Raw genomic sequence first — 19,498 nt, 5'->3', positions numbered from 1 at the left:
GAGATGGCTCTTGCCTTAGGAAGTGGTCAAAAGTATCCACGCATCCAGAGTTATGTTAGGATCTAACTCCCCCTGCCCCTCCACAGGTTGATGATGAAATAACTTCTGCATTTGACTGCAGTCAGACTCACTCTGGCCTATGTACCTGGTGTACCTGGTGCCTTTTGTGCTGTCTATATTCCTCTCATCTACTTTCATCACGGTGTGAGAAAAAGTCTGGGTAGGCAGCGAAGCCCATACTTTCAACCAGGCAGTATGCCTCCTTTGTCTATACTTTTGGTTCTGTCTGGATTTCATCTTCATTTAAACATCAAGGATCTGCCTGCACCAATAGCTGGCTTCAAAATATATTACATGGGATTTGGTGAAGTTCTAACATCTGTTTTAAAGTCCTTTTTAGGAAGGTCAGCTCTTAGCTCAGTTTCTCTCTGTGCCATCATGCATGAAGAAATGCCAGCAGAGGAATACTAGGGACCACCATGTCCTCTTGAGTCTGCTCTGATAATTCATCAAAGCCCAGTGCAGCATAGAAAGATTGAGGCAAAGTCTCACCCTAGCTTTGCTGGGAAGGCTGATCTGACTTGCACCACTGTGCTGGGCCTATGCAGGTTGGTGTTTAGAGCATGGCAATGTTGTTCTTTCCAAGTCTTAAGAAAGACCTTGGGTGGTGGCCCAGTAAATTTCTCATTCTGCCTTTTCTTTTATAGACGTAAGTGAAGTGGTCTCATCCTGCAGTTTCCCACTGAATCAGAGCAAGGGATGTATTTTGCCAAGGAACTTTCCCTGTTTGGGAATCGCAAAGGGCACCCTTCCCCCACCCCCACCCAACCCATGCCTGTGCTGCAGACTGATGGAAACTATCCGACATTTCCTTCACTTCACTTGAAAGTGGTCTCTTTCAAGTGATGCAAGATGTCCCAAGCTGTGGGAAATAAGATTTTTGGAATTCTCATGGCTCTACACCTTTGATAGTACGCCTCTGCCTTTAAAAATCTTTTGCCAATAGCAGCTACAGGCTGTGGTTTTCTTGTCTGTGTCAGGTGACTAACAGCACAGCACTCTATGGTGTTCATCTAGCACCCAAACCACCTACTGGTTTCCGGTTGCCTTATCAGCTAAACCATCAGGCCTGAGCTGACATTTCAGCTCTGTGAGGCTCCCCATCCCCACCAAAGGAAAAAAAAATGTGATAGAAGGAGGGAAAGGCTCATTTGGCAATGGTTGTTCTTGCCGTTTGGCCTGGAGAAAGACGTTCCGAGTGGTGGAAGATTGTTCAGTAACAGCTGGCGAGCACCGGGGTGTGAGGCTGCTTTTCAGTGATGACAGCCACTTACAGGAATGCTGCCAGATACAGCTGTTTAAAAGCCTTAATAAACAGCAAGTCAATACTAATCTTTGCCAAATTAATCTTTTCCCTGACAGCCCATCACAGCAATTATGTTTGGGCTTATTGTAAACACACAATTGTCAGACAGGGACACACCAGACTTTAAAAATATTGTAGTTTTGTTCATAGAATGTTTAGAATAGTATTTTTATTTTCCCTGTAGAGTTGTCTTTTCACTTTATTGTCTGGTCATTCTTTTTTTCCTATTTCTGGCCTCATGTCAGTGTGAGTGAAATTTCACTTTCCAAAGTCTTTGCTAGCAATCATGCAGGTGGTCTTCTGTAATTAGCCCAGGCACTGACAAGGCTGAAATACAACCCATCATTGCTCTTCGGTGAACACCAGGGAACCAGCACGTCAACTTCACTTTGTATATTCTGTGAGTCTGGATACAAAGGTTTGGCTAAGTATAAAACAGCCAACTCTGTGTGTACACTAGATGCCACTGCCTCTAACTCAACCCTGAAAGTTTTTCTTCTCTTGGGGTCTCAGCTTCCTTCCCATTCCCCTTCCCCAAATACCTGGAGATATATTTGTTGGGAAAGGTTTTCCCACAGAGAAATGGTGCCAGATGAAGGATGACAATTGCCTTTGACTATCTTTAAAGTAGTATTATTTCTTCTCCCCCTTGTGTCATTTACTTATGCTCCAGAAAATGAATCCTTTCTTTATGTGTCCTGTTCTTTAATCAGCGTTTGAATTTAGCATCCATACATTTCCCCCCACCAGATTTCTCTCTTGTTCTCAGCACTTCCACATGTCTAGCACCTTTCCCTCTCTTGCATTTTCTTGATGTGCTGAGGGTGTATATTATATCTTTTGCTTGTTATGACTAAAGATCTTTCTCTCTCCCTTCCTTTTTCCTTCCTCACTTCTTCCCTCCTTCCCTCCTTCCTTTCTTTCTTTTGAGAAGTTTTATTCTGTATCCTGGCTGGCCTGGAACTTGTTATGGAGACTTGGCTGACTTTGAATTCCTACCTCAGCCTGATGGGATTAAAGGCGCATGACACTATGTCCACTTTTTAAAATTTTTGTAGTCTTGGATTTCTTGTTAACATATTTCCATCCTTTCCCCTTCATAGTGCTTCCCTTTAAGGAAATATTTAATTTGTTTCTATATTTAAAAAGAAGTATTATGCAATTTATGTTGAAGTTAATTTGTGGTGTTTTCTTACTTGTTATAACATTACATTTACTATGCAATACTGTATGCTATTGTATCCCAGTTAGATATGAAAAGCACTCAGCTTCAAGGAGAGAGAGAGAGAGAGAGAGAGAGAGAGAGAGAGAGAGAGAGAGAGAGAGAGAGTGATCATTTGACTATGAGTGATTTACATACTTAGAGGCAGAACTGACTTCACTCTTGGCTCTTGCTTTGCCACTGTTTCAGGGTCCAATCATGAGTAACGGGGAGTTGGTTGTACATCCATCCTCACTTTCAAGTGAGAATTCACAGAAGAATAATAAAGTAGGTCAATTTTACCAACTATTGTGAGAACAACTATGTATAACAAGTTTTCGTGTTTTACCAGACAACTTATTTGTTATGAATTTCTACATGTAAGTTCCTCCAACAGGGACACTATGATCTACTAGAAGCTGTCAGTTTACTATATTCTTTCACAGGTCATAGCTTTCTAAAATGGATTCTAAGTGGAGTACTGTATAAACAATCTATCAGGTTTGTTTTGAGTGTTTCTCACTTAGTGCTTTGTAAAGTACTTCAAATTGCCTTTATATTATATATAAAGCTATAGCTGGAATCATAGTTATCTCTAGATCCTTCATACATTTTTCTGGTGGACCATATGAAATGGCTTCTCAAACATTTAAAAAGAGTGAAAACTGCCCATGTCACATGGGTCAAACTAATGACTTTTCACTGAGTGGGGCAACTCTTTTGCATGGAAGGAGACAGATGGAGACAGATGGTGACACTAAGTTTTGCATTGTTAAGTTTAAAAAATTTCTTCACAGTGAATCTGAGTTAGGACAGTACACATTGCTTTTGTTAATCCTGGTGTTCTGTGCACAGCTATGGCCCACAGAGAAGGGCTTCTTGCCTTTTAGAAGGCAGATAGAAATTATCCTAGAAGACAACGTCATCTTTAGATATGTTCCCTATCTGGATCCCCTGCAAGACATTGTTTAACTCATTTCCCATCATCAACTCACTATTTCAGATGTAACTCAGGGGTTTAGAGCATCATTCTTTCACTGTTAGAGAGATGCAACCTAGTCTCCCTCACTGTAATACTGTTTTCTTTCTCTGCTTAGCTAGATTTCTGATTTTGGATATGCCAGTGAACATGCTTTATGTTCAGTACCATTGCTGAATCTTAGAATGACTTTGCTCTCTACCCAGGAGTCACTGTTCCTCTGGGTAGCAAGTTAGCTGAGTCTAAGTTGTCTGTGTCTGAAGATGGTAGAACTAAAGACAGGATTTTTCTGGTTGGTGAGAAACACTTACACAGCTTTGGGAAAGAACCGTTTAAGCCACTGCAGCTGTTAACATTTATGGTGCTCAGTCATTTTCGGCCTGGAGTCTACATGAGACCCTCACCTGACTTGGCATATCCTTCAGAATCTGAGAAATCTCCAAGTAGAATGCAGTCATGTGCTGCAAGAGTTTTATCAATAATGTATTTTCTCATTTGGTAGATTTGTTCTTTTTGTCCTGATGACATGCCTGTTGGGGAAAGCTGCAGACAATCTCTTGGACAAACCTCTTGACTTAGCTGGTAGGTAGGATTCCTTTCTCAGTTTACGCTCTGTGCAGGAGAAAGCTACACTGTTTCATAATATAATAAATAAAGACATTAGTTAATTAGTAGTGTCATATATTTCTAAAATACTAAACAGCCAAACAATAAACTGTGAACTTAATCACATGAGTTCTTATACAATATCAAGACAGGAAGATTTGAGCTCTCAGCCCCAGTCACTTTAATAATAACATTGGATCTGCATTATTTATTAGTTATTACATGCTGAGTGATTCAGTGTTGTACAATGCCTGAAAATCATTTCAAAGCAAGCAAGCCTTTTGCCTTTTTAATTCTGGCTGGATTACATAATGTACTTGTATTGAAATTGCTGAAGTTATTTCATACATTCCATGAAACAGCTATTCTCTTGGTTTCCAGCCAGATTAAGTTACTTGATACAATCCCGGTGGAGGGAGACATTTGTTCACCCCTCCCTTTTGTTGTAAAAGCTATGCAAACACCTCTTAACACACCTCAAGCAGGGACCCAGGGTGTTTGGAAAGGGAAGAAGAGAGTGGATGGGTGAGAGAGACAGCTATACCCTCAACTTCTAGCAATTGCTTCCAGTTTCGGCTGCTTTTCCTATTTCTTTGGCTGTCTGGTTACTCACCTTTCATTTCTAGGTTGATTGTAGACACTATGCCTTTTTTGATCTCTTCCTGAGCCCTCAGTCAATTCTTAAATATTTTCTGGATGCCATGAGAAGCACATGGCTTGAGGCATTTTTGGTGACTCAACTTGAATTTGGTTTTTAATGGGTGCACATGTTTTGGAACTGGGAAGTGAGAAACATTTCCAGAAGAGGGTGGTGTACTGGTGTTTGTTTAGGCTGGGAGTGTGTGAGAACTCTGGGGCATTTTTCTATTTTATTGTGCAAGGAAAGAAGGTTGCTAAGTAGGATTGGTTTTCATTCATGTCAACAAAAGGTATGCAGAAATACGGATTCGTTACTCTAATTTGCTACTAAATGAAAAGCAGATTTGGTTTTATTCATGTCACTATAAAAACTAAGTAATAAGTATTCACACCAAGCATGGATCATTTTTTTTTGCCAGCAAAAATTAAAACATCAATGAAACCTCTTTCAAATACTAACAAATTTACTTACAAACACCTATATTTATTATTTCATAAATAGGCGCAACAAGTTCCATAAAAAAAAAAGATTAAATACAGACATGGTATGAGGAAACAATAGTAGAGAGCCGTAAAGATGATCACTTAGCGCTTTCCAACCTGGTTCTGCAGCTAAGATACCGGGTGGACTTTTGGCAGCTTTATACATAAAAGGACTTCGATAGATGACATTTACTAACCATTACACAAAAGTGATACAAAAAAGGATTTTTTCCTGCAATACAAAATAAATGTGTTTGCGCTTCCCTTCACACTAGGTTCTTTTTGTCTGATCAATAAGACAAAGCCAATTTGTTTTTAAATTAAAATCATTTGGGAATATTTTTCAAGTATTTTGAAAATATAGAACTATTAGTCAGTTGTTTTTAAAAATGAAGTAAAAATATGAATGTTTGCCAATTTAACCCCTCTGTGAAATAAACAAACTGGGGTGAGCCAGTTTCAAATTACAATTTAGCTACAAAAACATTCACATTTTATACTCTAGGAGAGTGTAACATAGATGCTATTTACAAACTTGCTATGACTGCTACATCAAGCCATTGAAAAAGTCTTTAGTAGTTTCATATAAACACCCATTATGAAAACCAATGGAAAACCCAGGACCATTATTACCCCAGACATCTACCGTTGCTAAGGCAGTTACTAGAGCGCAGCACTTCACAGCAAAACCAACAGAAATCAGAATGGTCCATACTTCCTTCAGGGAAGAGGAACAATGTCCATAAAAGATTAAAAAAATAATAACGAAGCATGACTATTTCTTCCAGAGTGGGTGACCCACAAGCTCACATGGTCCTAAGTGCTTAGCAACTTGTATTTTCTAATAAAATGAAGGACTGCCTTGAGTGCACAAAGCAATCCATGATGAAAAGACTTCCCTGAATTCCTCAGTGGAAAGGAGAGGTGTTGAGATTTTCAGGTGAGGTACAGTGCTTTGTCCCTCTGCATACCCCTGTGTGGAGAGAAAACATAGTTAACAAGGAAATCAGAACCACCATGGGTAGGGTTGGGGGCGGGAGTGGTGAGGGTCGTATTATTTGTTCTAGCTCGCGGAAAAGAGCACAGGTAGTTGGCCTGAGTCCACAACAAAGAGAAACGTGAAGGCATTTATTCTTGGAAAGGCTAGAAGATGACTCCACATTTTTTTTGGACTTTACTTTCCTGGACATGGAACCCTTGTCCATGCAGAGGCTTATGCTGAGACGGGCGTATGCTATGAGACCCTGCACCACCAGGTGGCAATGGCCGGCTGCTTACCCACTACTGCAGTAGTCGTTATTCCAGTCCACTGGCTGTGGGGGAGGATTTCTGCACCCGGAACGCACGTACTCCATCGCTTGGGTGACAACTTGTGCGGCTGTAGATGTAGGGTTGATAATAGTCTGATAGTCGGGTTGAAGAGTAAATCCCTGGGGGGGGGGGCGGGGGAGGAAGCAAATCCACACTTGAGAAACAGTGCTATTTAAAAGAGGAAAGCAAGGACGTAGTTATCCATGCCTGCACACATGGTAGAACACCTTGCTGCTGCAGGAACCCAGAGAAGCATCCCCCATCCCTACTTAAAGTAGAAAAGAAACACCTACCCACCTCATTCTTCATATCTTCCCTTCGCTTAACCACATGTCAAAATCCTTTCATTAGCCCTTGGGCAGATGAATTGAGTTGGGCAACAATTTAAATTGTAGAAAAGCCAACTCAATCCAAGCAAAGGGAAAATGACCTTAAGCCCCTCACAGTCGATGTTTCCTATGAACCTAAAGATACATTACTAGTTAAGCCCTAGAATAAGTAAGGGAGTCTTCCGGAAGGATTCAGGCAGCATGTGGCTGACTGTTATTAGACTACACCTATTCACATAGAGTTCTTAAAACCCTTTTCTTCATTCAGTCACAATGGGGCCATCTGCTTTGCGGTTTTCTTGTATTCCTTTATGGGCTGAAAATTTCAATCAAAGCTTTTTATTTTTTTTCAAATCAGTTATTGAACAAATACAGGGGAAGAGATGGAGAACAACTTGCCATTGGAAAACACAGGGAATAAAACATGTAAAGACAGCAAACACTTTTAGTTGAAAAGTCCCTTAGCTGGCAAACAATACTCAGACTTCAGGAAGATTTTTTTTAATGTATTAATATGGTGAAATGTTGACTTTTAATCCCAGTAAAGCTATTAAAAATTCAAGGACAGAATCTGAAGTATATAGCTATATCTGGTAAACAAAAAGCATTATGCACAATTTATTTTTAGCTTCTCTGGTGAATTCAAGAGCAGCATAAGCAGGCTTTGCTGGAAGTGACCACAGAAAGCAGCTTAATTAATCTCATGGTTGTCTCTGCAGCAAATTGTAGCCACGGTTTTTAGCACCCAAGAAATCAAGATTAGGAACAAACCATGCTCTGATTATTTGCAAGCAGCTTTGGAGGTAAAATACTGTTGATGACTTTCCTTACACTCAGAGAAGGGGTGAGAGGGTGGATTTTTAACTAAATATATTTCCTCAGACTTTTACTAATCTGTGGGTGGTCCCTCAAATAGTGATGGGAAGACCACATCTCAGATCAAGTTTCCTTAACCCCTGGTTGGCTTTAAGAGGTCCATTGTAGTGCCATTCCAATGATAAGGGCTGTATAGGCCCATGGCCATTTCAGCTCCCATAAAAAAGTGGAGAGAGGCAGAATTCAGAGTGATGGGAAATAAGTCGCCAACAAGCCCAGAGTTTAGCCATACTGGTTGATTTGCTCTAAGGCAGATTTAAAGCAATAGCTTTCCTAGGTAACAGTTGTCTTGTAGGAGGCATTCCTGAATAGAGGCCCTTGTAGCTCAGGCTGAAAGCATTGCCCTGGCCGGGGTGAGGGGTGGTGGGGGGGTGCAGTTTCACCTTTCTCTAGGTCTTCCTGGATTTCCAACATGGAAGTAGTCTCACTGGCCTCAGTGAAGTACCCTCATTCCTCTGGTCCTGGCCTGCTACCCACCTTCTCAATTTCTTTTCCCTGGTGTCTAGTGTGATGCTAGATGGAGGGCAGGGAGAAGTCCTGAAAGAGTCTGTATTGGTTTCTTTCACCACTGAGCTCATCTCCAGGGTGCCTGCTGGACACTGTGATCAGTGTTTGCAAGGCTTACAGGGCCTAGTCTTCAACAGTGACTCAATAAATCCTGTTTTTCAAGAAATAAAGACCATTTGATGCTACTGTAAGAAAGTCAAATATGAACATATGACTCTCAAGGCTTATTTGTCTTTTTAACGTAATCTTCTCCATTGGCTTTTCCACATAATTGACAACATGTAACCTAAAAGCAAACAAGGATCAAAACAAAAAGGAACTGGAAATATCCTGAATTAGTTGAAGGTACAGACAAATGGAAAAGTAATACACACAGTGGAAATAGTTCCACAGGTTGAGTCAGAATATAAGGAAACCATTTTTTAAATTACTAGCTTAATACAAAACCATGTGTTATCTACAAAGTTCCAAGATGGAAATTATGCTACCTTCAAAATCTAAATAAATCACTTCTGCTCAAACAACTAAAGACCAAGAAAAATAGAGGTACAGACCAAAGTAACGGTATTTAACATTATGTTACTTTCAAGACAGAATTGGAGACATTCCTCAGAACACTATATAAAGAGATGCTGAGGTCAACCCTTGCACTAAGTATACTTCTGTTATGGATGTAAATAGGAAACAACAATGATGACATAAATTTTTTGAAAAATGTTTGCTTAGCAGTCTAATTAAACGAGACTGGATATTCTGCATTTTAATGCTCAGGAGAAAAATCACCAACTGTTTTGTAGCATGCCTGGAATTTTAAATTTCATTTTCTGGTGCCAGATTGGAATAAAAATAGGAAACATGATAAAGATTAATTTGATGTCAGAAGGGACATTTGCTCTTTAATTAGATTCCTGTAGCCCTCACAGTTTTGTTTTGCTACATAGCAAGTCTGAAAAAGCCTGTAGCACCACCAAGCAGTCATCCTCATAGCCACACTTTACTGCAAACTAATTTCATTTCCTGCCTGTCTGGAGAGGTATTTTCAACAGGCATCAATGTTTTGTCTTTATGACTGATTTATTCATCAATCTCAATGTGATTTAAAAAAAAACTTTAAATTACACCCAAATCCTAAAGCAGCTGTTTATTACACAAGGAAATTGAAAATCTGTCTGTGATACCTTACAAAGATTTTTTCTTAAGGTTATAAAGGAAAGTGACAGATATTAATGATTTTTTTCTTGACCTCATTCCCCAATAAATGTGCACTGAGAGATAGAAAGAAAACTGAAACAAAAAAGTGGATCCATGAGCTCAGTGTATAAGATATTCTTAAGAAAATAATGGAACTATCATTCCAAGCACACTAACAATCATTTTTTTTGTTGTTGTTGGAAACATTCATTTTCAAAGGGATAATAAAGTATCTACAGTAATACTGAAATGTGACACCATCTTTAAAAAGTGCAATAGCTGTTGGCTTTCATTTCTTTCTTTTTTTCCCTTTGGTACTTAGATAGGAATGTGGACAACACACTAGGAAGTTAACAGCTTCAGGAAAAAAGGTGGATTGGATGATGAGTCAGGCAGGTCAATTTCAATCTACAGGCTAAAATCTCATTCATGATGTGAATAGTGGACCCAACAAACGGTTGAGAGTGTACTGCATCCCATCTGTTGGCGCCATCTCTTCCGTCTTGTCTTTAGAAAAGTCCATTGACAAGAGCTTCCAGTCCCTCAAATCTGCAGGCTCCTTGCTATTTACCTGCCCATGACACAGATACTGTCCCCATCTTTTTCATCTCTTAGAACCTATTTTTGTGATTACTGGTCTTTGCTGGAATGTCCTCACGCTCTTCCTACTCCACCACCACTCCAGCCAAGTGTTTAAATGTTGCTTGTCTTTGCATCTTTAGTCTCTGCAACCCTTGAGGGGTCTGTGAAGGTGCTCTCCACCCTTCCTCCATGAGCTGGTTTCATCCTGTATCTTTGCCGTTGGATTTCCACTTGTCTTGTTCCCATCACTTCCCATACTCCAACTCTAGGGAGCATGGGTCCCTCTCCCTAGACTCCTAGATCACTTAAGTTTAAGATGCCAGGCAGAGCCTGACACATGTAAAGAAATGTTTAAATTATTTTTATCATAGAAAATATTTTTTAACTTTCCAAGAAATTAAGACTCTACAGCCAAATTCAATTTCTCCAAGTAGTATAGCATACTGATCATTTAATTGCTTAGAGGTTTATCATTTCATAGTTGTTTTACTAACAGCCTACACAGTCAAGGCATTGTTGGAAGCTATTTTAGTAAACTCCATTTTTGTGGCTATTTTTCTTCATTGTGAGTTCCTACCATTATCTTTTATTGTGAGCTCCAACCCCAGAAAACTTTTGCGATACACTAACAAAGTTGACTTATAGATTGATAAATCCCTTGTTCAAACCAATGTGAGTTATTTCCCACCCTAAATTTAGATTCTGATGGTGAGAGAAATCTCTTGAGGTTTTATAAGTAGCCTCTTATAATTTTCAAATAGCAGAAAACTATTCCTAGTGACCCTTTCCCTAGCCAAGGTGTCAACATAAGGAAAAGAAAGAGACACTCTTGAGTGGATAAAATAGGAAAGTACTTCCTTTCTGGATAGGTCTTTCCCACTGTCTTTGTGTTCTTTCCCTTGGGAAGAAGTAGATGAACTTCAGCACATGTACCTCAGCCCACAGCTCCTGCAAGCCAGTGTCAACCACCCAAGCAACGGTGACAGCTACCCAACTGCTTGTTCTTCAAGCAAATACCATTGACTCACTAAAGTATAAAGGCATCAGTAGTGCCCATTTCCCTGTGGGTAATGTCTGATGCACAGGGTGAGGAATTCTACCCCATGCACATCTCTTGGTCATAAATGCACTTGGAGTCAGGGCTAGAGTTTGGAAACTGTTACCACCAAGGTCTTTCCTTCTAGTGATTCAGCTTCAGCAACAGGTTGTGGTGTGTAGGTAAGAAAGTTAGCTACTAATATATTTGGTTTGCGAGCCAAGAAATACAGCGAGTTGATGAATTCCTTTAAGTTTCATAAAAGATTTGATTTTACAAGTAACTAAGATTTAAAGGCCCTCGAAAGTCTTGGAAGACAGAGGAATTCTGATAGAAATCTGTTAATAATCTACAAGAAAGTGTGAGCATCTAGAACAATGCTTCTGAGTTCTGACTGGATCTGGGCTCGAATCCCACCTTCACCTTGTGAGTTCAGTGCTGTCACCTGCGAAGCCCCAGTGTCTCTATCCACTTAAATGAAGACGGGGGTAGCACCAATACTTGGACTTTTCTGAGAATTTAAGTGCTAAGTACTGGCTTAGCTGTAGTCAGCTTTCAAAAATCCTGTCTATAATAATCATAATAAAATATATTTTAGACTTTCTAGACGTGGCTCATCCTTCTGCTTCCCCTTTCCCTAATGTTCCTAGGGTAAGCACACATCCTGTGTACAAACAGCAAGATATGAATTTTGCAGGAGGCTGTGCTTATGTGTTTACTCAGAATTCTAGGAAAAGATGATAATTGAATGTTAAAGGCAGTGGTTAAGTTGGCTATGATTGGTAATTTTTAACCATTGCCTATTTTCTAAAGTGAGTTTTCAGGGTTTTTGAATATTTTATGTTCCACTGAGTTTAAAGATGGTCCTAATTCTCAAATTATGAAAGTGCATCAAAATCTGAAAGAATCTGAAAAGAAAATTTGATTTCAAATAAAAACTAAACAAGATTAGCCAGATACCTTTTCTGTTTCCTATTTCTGCAAACACAACCCCCTCTATGCATTTGCAATGCTAGGGATTAAACCCAGGGACTGTCACATGCTGGTAAAATGCTGCTTTCACCTGAGCCTCCCTCTATACATTTCAAAATGAAGCTCCAGTTACTGTTTGGTTCCTAGTGTTTTTAGAGCTCTACTAAATTTGGTATTGAATCTGATTTCATTGTATACCAATTATTGAACTCAAGGGTCATCCCAGTCAAGAAAGCCTCATTTCCTAATGGCATTAAAAAGAAATTACAGACTAACTCTGTTTCAACAAGATCTGTGATACACATGGCATCTTAGCACATGTTCTCACTAAAGAAATGGAAACCAGAAACAAAGGGACCACCAGTAAGGGAATACCAAGTAGCTATATCTGGGTAAAGAAACCAGTGACTCAAAAGGAAGCGTTATCAAGTCCTGGGATGGTGATTCTGACAATGTGGCATTTGCAAATTATATTTTGCAGATGTAAGTCTGTCAAATGCCCACAGTTCTCTTGCCATTTTAATAGAATAACCACCCCTGTCTTCTTTACTTGATAGACAGCCCCACCCCCAGCCCTCCAGAGATACCCAGAACCTAAGTGTAGAAACTTACTTGCTGCATGGTGGGTGAATGTAAGGCAGACTGGACCTGTATGGGGAGCTGGCTCCCAATGGGCTGCTGCATGGCAAGCGGCTGATGCTGCTGCATGCTGAGATGCTGGTGAAGAGGTGGGCTGATCTGGAGGGGCGGTGGTGGGGACACAGCCATGTTGGCTATGGAGACAGTCACTGGCATTTGGTTATTCGGCTTGGGTGCTATGTTTCTGGGGAGGCTTGGGTGCATGGCGGTGAGGTGAGGATTCATCCCTGGTTGTTGGTGATAGTGAGAACTTAGGTACAGGGCTGAGTGGGCCTGACTGGGCCCATGGAACACTGACGGCTTGGAGTTGACCAGCTGGGGTGGCTGAGATGTCTTAACATCAACAGGATCACTGTAGCTCTGCAAGGGAACAAAGGAGAGCAGCATTAGGAGATAGGTCTCTGAACACAATGCTATTCCCAGGATGCTTGTGAATTCTCTCATAGACCTTCCTGAGAATCAGAACCCGTGACTATTCTGTGTCTCTCATCTAAGGACTCTCCCATCATTATTTTTATACAACTCTGAGTTTATACCTCCTTTATGGAATCTAACGCAAACGGTAATGACATTTCATTCCTTTGCCTTTGCCTAAATGCTCTGCTCTGACTGACTATTTTGGTCATCCAAAGAAAGATAAAAAGATGCAGGAGGACACCATTATCACCTTCAGTTATCTCACTTTCAAAGTTATTCAGTTCAGCTCTCCCACTGATCACATGCTTAGTTTCTTCTCTTTGTGTTCTCACAGAGCCTTAGTCCTAGATATTTCCACAAAGAAAACAAGGCTGGTTGATAGCAGTGGCTATGGAAGAGGTCTAAAATACCTTCCAAAAGTCATGGGAAATCATACTAATATGTCTTCAAAGGAACCACAGAATTCATCTTGATTTTTTTAAAAAAGGAGTTGGTGATAAATTGTTCCTACTAATGAGGTGGATAAAAATAAGCTCTCTTTGATATTTTAGATGTCATCATAAATTAATATAATCTTGCCCTAATTTTTCCACACCTAATAACCTTTTAATTGACTTAAAAACCAGACATTTCAGTGGAAGCTGAACAGAATCAAAGATTAACCCTGTGGCATTACCTCCTGCGGAAGAACCTAGCTCTTCATTTTCTGAGAGAAGAGATTGATGGAACAAGTGCAGAATGTGAATCCAACAGGAGGGGAAAGGATCAATTGTGCTTCTGGAGAAGCACATACACTTTTACTCTGTGACCTTGATATTATGTCTCTGTGGTTCACAAGTCAGCTCTGTGCTCAAGCTCTCTCTCCCAATCACCAATAACCAGGGATGGATCCTCGTTCAGGATGCAGACACCATGTGTCCAGGAGGGTCTTTATTTCCCTTCTGCTTGGACAGTGCTACTCTTTCTCCACAGTACTATGGATAGAAATCAACTTAAGCTAGCCAGCTTCATTACCTTAGGCCATTCTGAAGCACCCTGAGCAGAATGGTGCAGGTACTCCCAGCAATGCAGGAGAAGTCAATGACTCACAGCAAGGATGATGCTTCTGTGTTCTGGATTCCCTGTCTTTTTCTACTGTGGTTGATGATTCTCAACCCCATATGTATGTTCTTATAGGAAGGATATATATGATCCCTTGGAAAATATGACAAATGTACCTATGTGTGAAAATGTCAGGATGAAATAAGGAAATAGACTATCACCGTGACCTACAACAGAGCACACTGCAGAGACTGTGGCTGTGGAGTGCCCAGCCCTGATTTGTATCTGTAACACAACCCCTATGCACAACGCTCAGGAAACCTCACTGAGGAGGGGATGGAAAGGTTATTAGAGAAGAAGACGAGGGTGTCTTATTCAAGATAGTGCCTTCTAGATACAACACAGATGTTGAAACCACAGAAGATCAACAGTATGGCTGCCTAAACAAGACCTGCACAATTAACATTAATTAATGGGCCAACATCAATGGATGTATGAAAATGTCTTAATGGAATAAGGGAAAAGGCTTTTATGGAGATCTACAACAGGTCAAAATGCAGAGAATGTCACCTGGAGGAACTCAAACCGGGCAGCTTCATTATCCCAGGCTAGTATGCAGCACTGTGAGCTACACACACACTCACACCACAAAACATGAGAATCTGGGACTCGGGGAGGTTAAATTTTCTGTACAGAGCTTATAGAAAGGCATATCAAGGAGCCTTAAGCACCTCACACCCCCAAGAGCATTTGCATTAGTACAAGTGGAATAGAAGTTTGTATTCCCTGTATGCCATAATAACCTCAAAATGCCAAAAAGTGTTCAGAAAGAATTTGTAGAAGGGACTGCAGACAGAAAGTATTTATGAAATATAGTTCCTGGGGACACTTTCAATTAAAGAAACTTTAAATTAGACTGTGTTGCGTCTGTTTTTAAATTCTCGAATAAAACAGTTGATGATGCAAAGCAAAGATCAAAGGGTTAACTGAAATTTTAACATAGAGAATTTTAGAAAGTTATATATTCATTATATTCAAATATACACACACATACACACATACATAAGTACATAAACCTACTGAGCCCTTTTCATGTTGCTCATCTGTACATGCATTTAGGGCTGGCCACTGGGGATTTGGATGACCTATTAGATGGCCTTTCCCTAGAGAACTGGGGATTCTTCCTTTCTATGTTCTCTTAGAATCCATATATAGCTTTCCATCTAGCCTTGTGAAGTTTCCCCCATCTATGTTGGCAAGTTAACTAATGCAATTCTACAGGTCTTGTTTAGGCAGTGTCTAAAAGGCAATATCTCAAATCAGATGTCCTGGTCCTCTTCTCTAACAACATTTCCATTCCCTTTTCAGTGAAGCTTCTTCAGTCTTGTGTATAGGGGTTGTGTTGCAGATGTACATATAGGCTGGGCACTCCACAGTGACATTCTCTGCATTTGCCCTGTTGTGGATCACTGTAATTGCCCCTGTCTGCTTTAAAATGTTTTTTTTTTTTTAAATAAGGGGTGAAAGCTACACTTACCTGTCTGTGGATTGCATATTTAAAATACATCTTGAAACTATACTGGTTTAGAAAAATGGCAGTCATAGATTCTCTTCTATGACATTTGTCGATGCAGATGGTTGCCTATGTTTGTGGTACCAGGGATAAATTACCCCTATTGAACAACCCTTAACTCCAATTAGAGAGTTTCTGGTTACCTCCAATATATAAGTGCCATATTAAAGCACTAACAATATCTTGTGAGGCTGGGTGTGGTTTGTAGGTATGGATCTGAACAGAGAGTTCTCAAAAGAAGAAATAAAAAATAATAGAAATATCTTTAAATTGTGCTTAACATCCTTAACTATCATGGAAACACAAATTAAAACTATTTTGAGATTTCATTGTATCCCAGTCAGAATGGCTAAGGTCAAGAAATCAGCTGATGACAAATGCTAGTGAGGATGTGGAGAAAAGAAAACTCTCATTCACTGTTGGCAGGGTTGCAAACTGGTGCAGCCATTATGTAGATTAATATGGAGAATTCTTCAAAACCTAAAAATATATCTACCAAATGACTCAGCTCTACCAACCTTTAGCACATGCTAAAGGACTTGTCATTCTAGTCCACAGATACTTGCTCAGCCATGTTCATTCCCATTCTCTTCACAATATCTGCAAAATGCGAACAACTTAAATGCCCTTCAACTGATGAGTGAATAATATAAAGGTGGTTCATATGAACTATGGAATATTATTCTGCCATAAAAGGAAATTAAATCATGAAAATTTCAGGTAAATGGATAGAATTGGAAAACATTACACAAAGTGGGGTAGCCCACACTCAGAAAGAGGAACACTGCATGCATGTTTTCTATTTCTGGTTCCCAGCTCTGAATCTTATGCTTGGGTACATGACAAAAGTGACCACAGAGGGAAAGGAAGCAAGAGGTACCATGGGAGTTGGGCTTGAAAGGAGCTCTAAAGATGGTGTTATGAAAGGAAAGGAAGAAGTATGGGGGCAATAATGAACAGAGAAGAGAAGGGAGGAATGGCAATATAGAGAGTGGGAGGAATGAGGGAGAAAAATACACTAACTATGCTTAAAATGTAGAGGAATATTATTTTATAAGATTACTACACACACACACACACACACACACACACGTGCGTGTGTGTGTGTGTGTGTGTGTGTGTGTGTGTGTGTGTGTGTTTTAAAGGAAGTTATGCATATGGGGACGTAATGCTCCTCCTCTGAGCCATAGACTAACAGAAGCCCTAGGATTAGACATAGACACCCTCTATTTGAGTTGTTGGTCAGAGGAGTCCAAGAGATTCCCTAAACAATGCAGGCTATTGCCATTGACCTCTGTCACCTCCTAGAACTTGAAGATAAGACTCCATTGTTGAAGACAACACATGCTTGGAACATAGGACTTAGAGGAATTGATGTAGAACTTATTGGAGGTCCCTCTCTATGGAAGAGCTTTTATAGTATGGGAGGGTACTTTTTCTTATGAAAATTAAGTGCAAAAGATTCTCTATTAGCCATTTGTCATTTATCTTATTCACAATTAAGAATATAAAGACCAGATTGCATTCTAAAGCTACTTTGGAATACCAGTAATATTTACTCACCAGGGCTATTACTTTCTCAACTAAGTAGATTTCTAAAAACAAGAATTTGGAGAACACTTGAAATGCAATTTTTGACACAGAGGGAGAATATTAGGAAACTACATGTTGTTGCTGTTGTCTTTCTCATTTTGCAAACAGTTGAATTTCACATACTAAGTAACCTGTTGGGCCATTTCTGTATCCACTGCAGACATTCTAGTGTGAGTTCTCTTATAAAATTACTGTTGGGCCCTTTCTGCATCCACAGCAGATACTCAAGTATGAGTTCTCTTAATAAACTGCCTTATTACTAAGATGATATAGATGAAGAAAGAGATCTTTTCGTTGGCCTGGACCTTGTTCTCTATGATACATGAAGCTAGAACAGCTCAAAGAGCTTATGAATGAATGCATGAATGACTGCTCTTGGGCAGTGACCCTCTCAGATGCTGCTGTCCTTGCTGAGATCTGATACCTAGACAAATCTTCCTGTTTCCCTAAGACTACAGAAGGATCTCCAGGCTTGAAAACACCACTGTATGTCCAATCATTTTTCTGTGTTTGCTTTTCTATTTTTAACATGAACTATTTACTGTCTGAAAGAGGAGGAATGAGACCTCTTCATGCTGTCCTTTGTTCGGATACACTACCTACCCTTCAGCATCTACATCTTTAAAAATAATTTTAAATGTTCTGAGATTATGATATATCATTTCATTTCCCCATTTTTCCCTCCAAGTCCTCCTTGCTCTCTTTCTCATCCATTCCATATAATGTTTCTTGTACATGTGTTTTCAGGGCTGACAATTGGGTATTGGATAAACAACAGGTGTGCTGTTCCCTGGGGAAGACTGTTTTTCTTGCTCTCAGCCTGTATTTCTTAGTTGCCTGTATTTCTTTGTCTCTGCTTTAAGCCTGCAAGTTTCTCCCTTCCACATTAGCATGTCTGTTGGAGTTATTCATTTTCAGGTGATGTTTGGGCAGCCATGGGTCCTAACAGGAATGCTTGCAATGTCCCACCCAGATATGAAAAATCTGTCTTTTTGCAAAGGTCAGTTGTTTAAATGGGGGAATAGCCAGCTATTAGCTCCACTTTTGACCAATTACTAATTAGACCAGTACTGCCATCTATTAATTATAGAGTGGTTTGTTTTAGACATAGGTAGAATACATTCATTTTAAATAGGAAACAGTCATGATTTCATAATCTTACTAAATGGAAATATGATCAAATCATAAATTTAGTATTCCCTCACTGTTCTTCCAATTAAAATGCAAAAGCAATGTAACAATTCTGAAAATCAGTTGCACTACATATAAGGTCTCCATGCCTGCCAATTAGAAGTTAGAATTACTCTCTCAAATGTGTTAAAAACTTAATTTTGTTTCTACTTTTTTTTTCATTTTGCAGTGTCTCATCTTGATGATCTGAGAGACATGGTTTTAAGAATTTGATATTCTTAGAGGAGAGATGTACTCTATAAACTTTTTTTTTAATTTTTAGTGCTGGGGATTGGACACAAGACTTCATGCATGCTAGGTAAGGACTCTACCACACAATGTGTTTGACCTGTTATTTACTATTGGTTTTTAACTATGCTCTCTGTCCTCTTTGCATTTGAACCACAGGATGTGGTTGACATCTTCTTTAGGGAAAAAGAAAGCTAGTAGCAACACAGACCTTTTGGGCCTTAACATGAAGGCTTCCTTTGATTGTGCAAACATACCAAGTGTATGGCATGAAATGACTTAAGAAGAATTCTTATTAAGCAAGTTGATGATCATCTAAGACAACTGCATTCTCATTTACTTTGTATAATGAAGATGATGCTGCAGAGTGTGTAAATGCCTCCATTCTGGCATGATGTGTGGTATAAAAATGAAAGATTGCAAAAATAATTGTTACTTAAAACAGTGAAGTATAAACACAAGACATAAAACTCAGTGGAAGCAATAATGTAAGAGTTGCTGGACCAAATCAAATTAATAGTCCATCTAATTTGATTCTTGTTTTCAGTACTGACCAACACTTGATGCATTGAAAATTAAACAAAATTTATGCACTTTCTCTATTGTACATTGTTACTTCTGGGAAGCAAATCCTTCCTGGCCCTTGCAGGTGATTAACTTATACCCCGAAGCGTGAGATTTTATTATCTTTAAATCTCCATCTTGGCTCTGAGCTTCAAATTTTATGTTAACAGTCAT

General features: G+C 39.5%; 1 protein-coding gene across 1 annotated transcript in view; it reads right to left on the bottom strand.

The window, feature by feature from the left end:
- Positions 1–6,210: 6,210 nt before the first annotated feature.
- Tox (thymocyte selection associated high mobility group box) overlaps positions 6,211–19,498 on the bottom strand; it is a 296,617-nt gene continuing 283,329 nt past the window's right edge. The window contains exons 7-9 of the mRNA XM_027398895.2: positions 12,691–13,077; positions 6,553–6,704; positions 6,211–6,247 (exon numbers count right to left, since the gene is read on the bottom strand). Coding sequence (XP_027254696.1) covers positions 6,211–6,247; positions 6,553–6,704; positions 12,691–13,077 — 576 coding nt within the window. The remainder of the gene's footprint in view (positions 6,248–6,552; positions 6,705–12,690; positions 13,078–19,498) is intronic.

This window comes from Cricetulus griseus, chromosome 2 (genome assembly GCF_003668045.3).
Source record: "Cricetulus griseus strain 17A/GY chromosome 2, alternate assembly CriGri-PICRH-1.0, whole genome shotgun sequence".
Lineage (NCBI taxonomy): Eukaryota > Metazoa > Chordata > Mammalia > Rodentia > Cricetidae > Cricetulus > Cricetulus griseus.
This window is presented reverse-complemented; position numbering and strand designations above follow the sequence as displayed.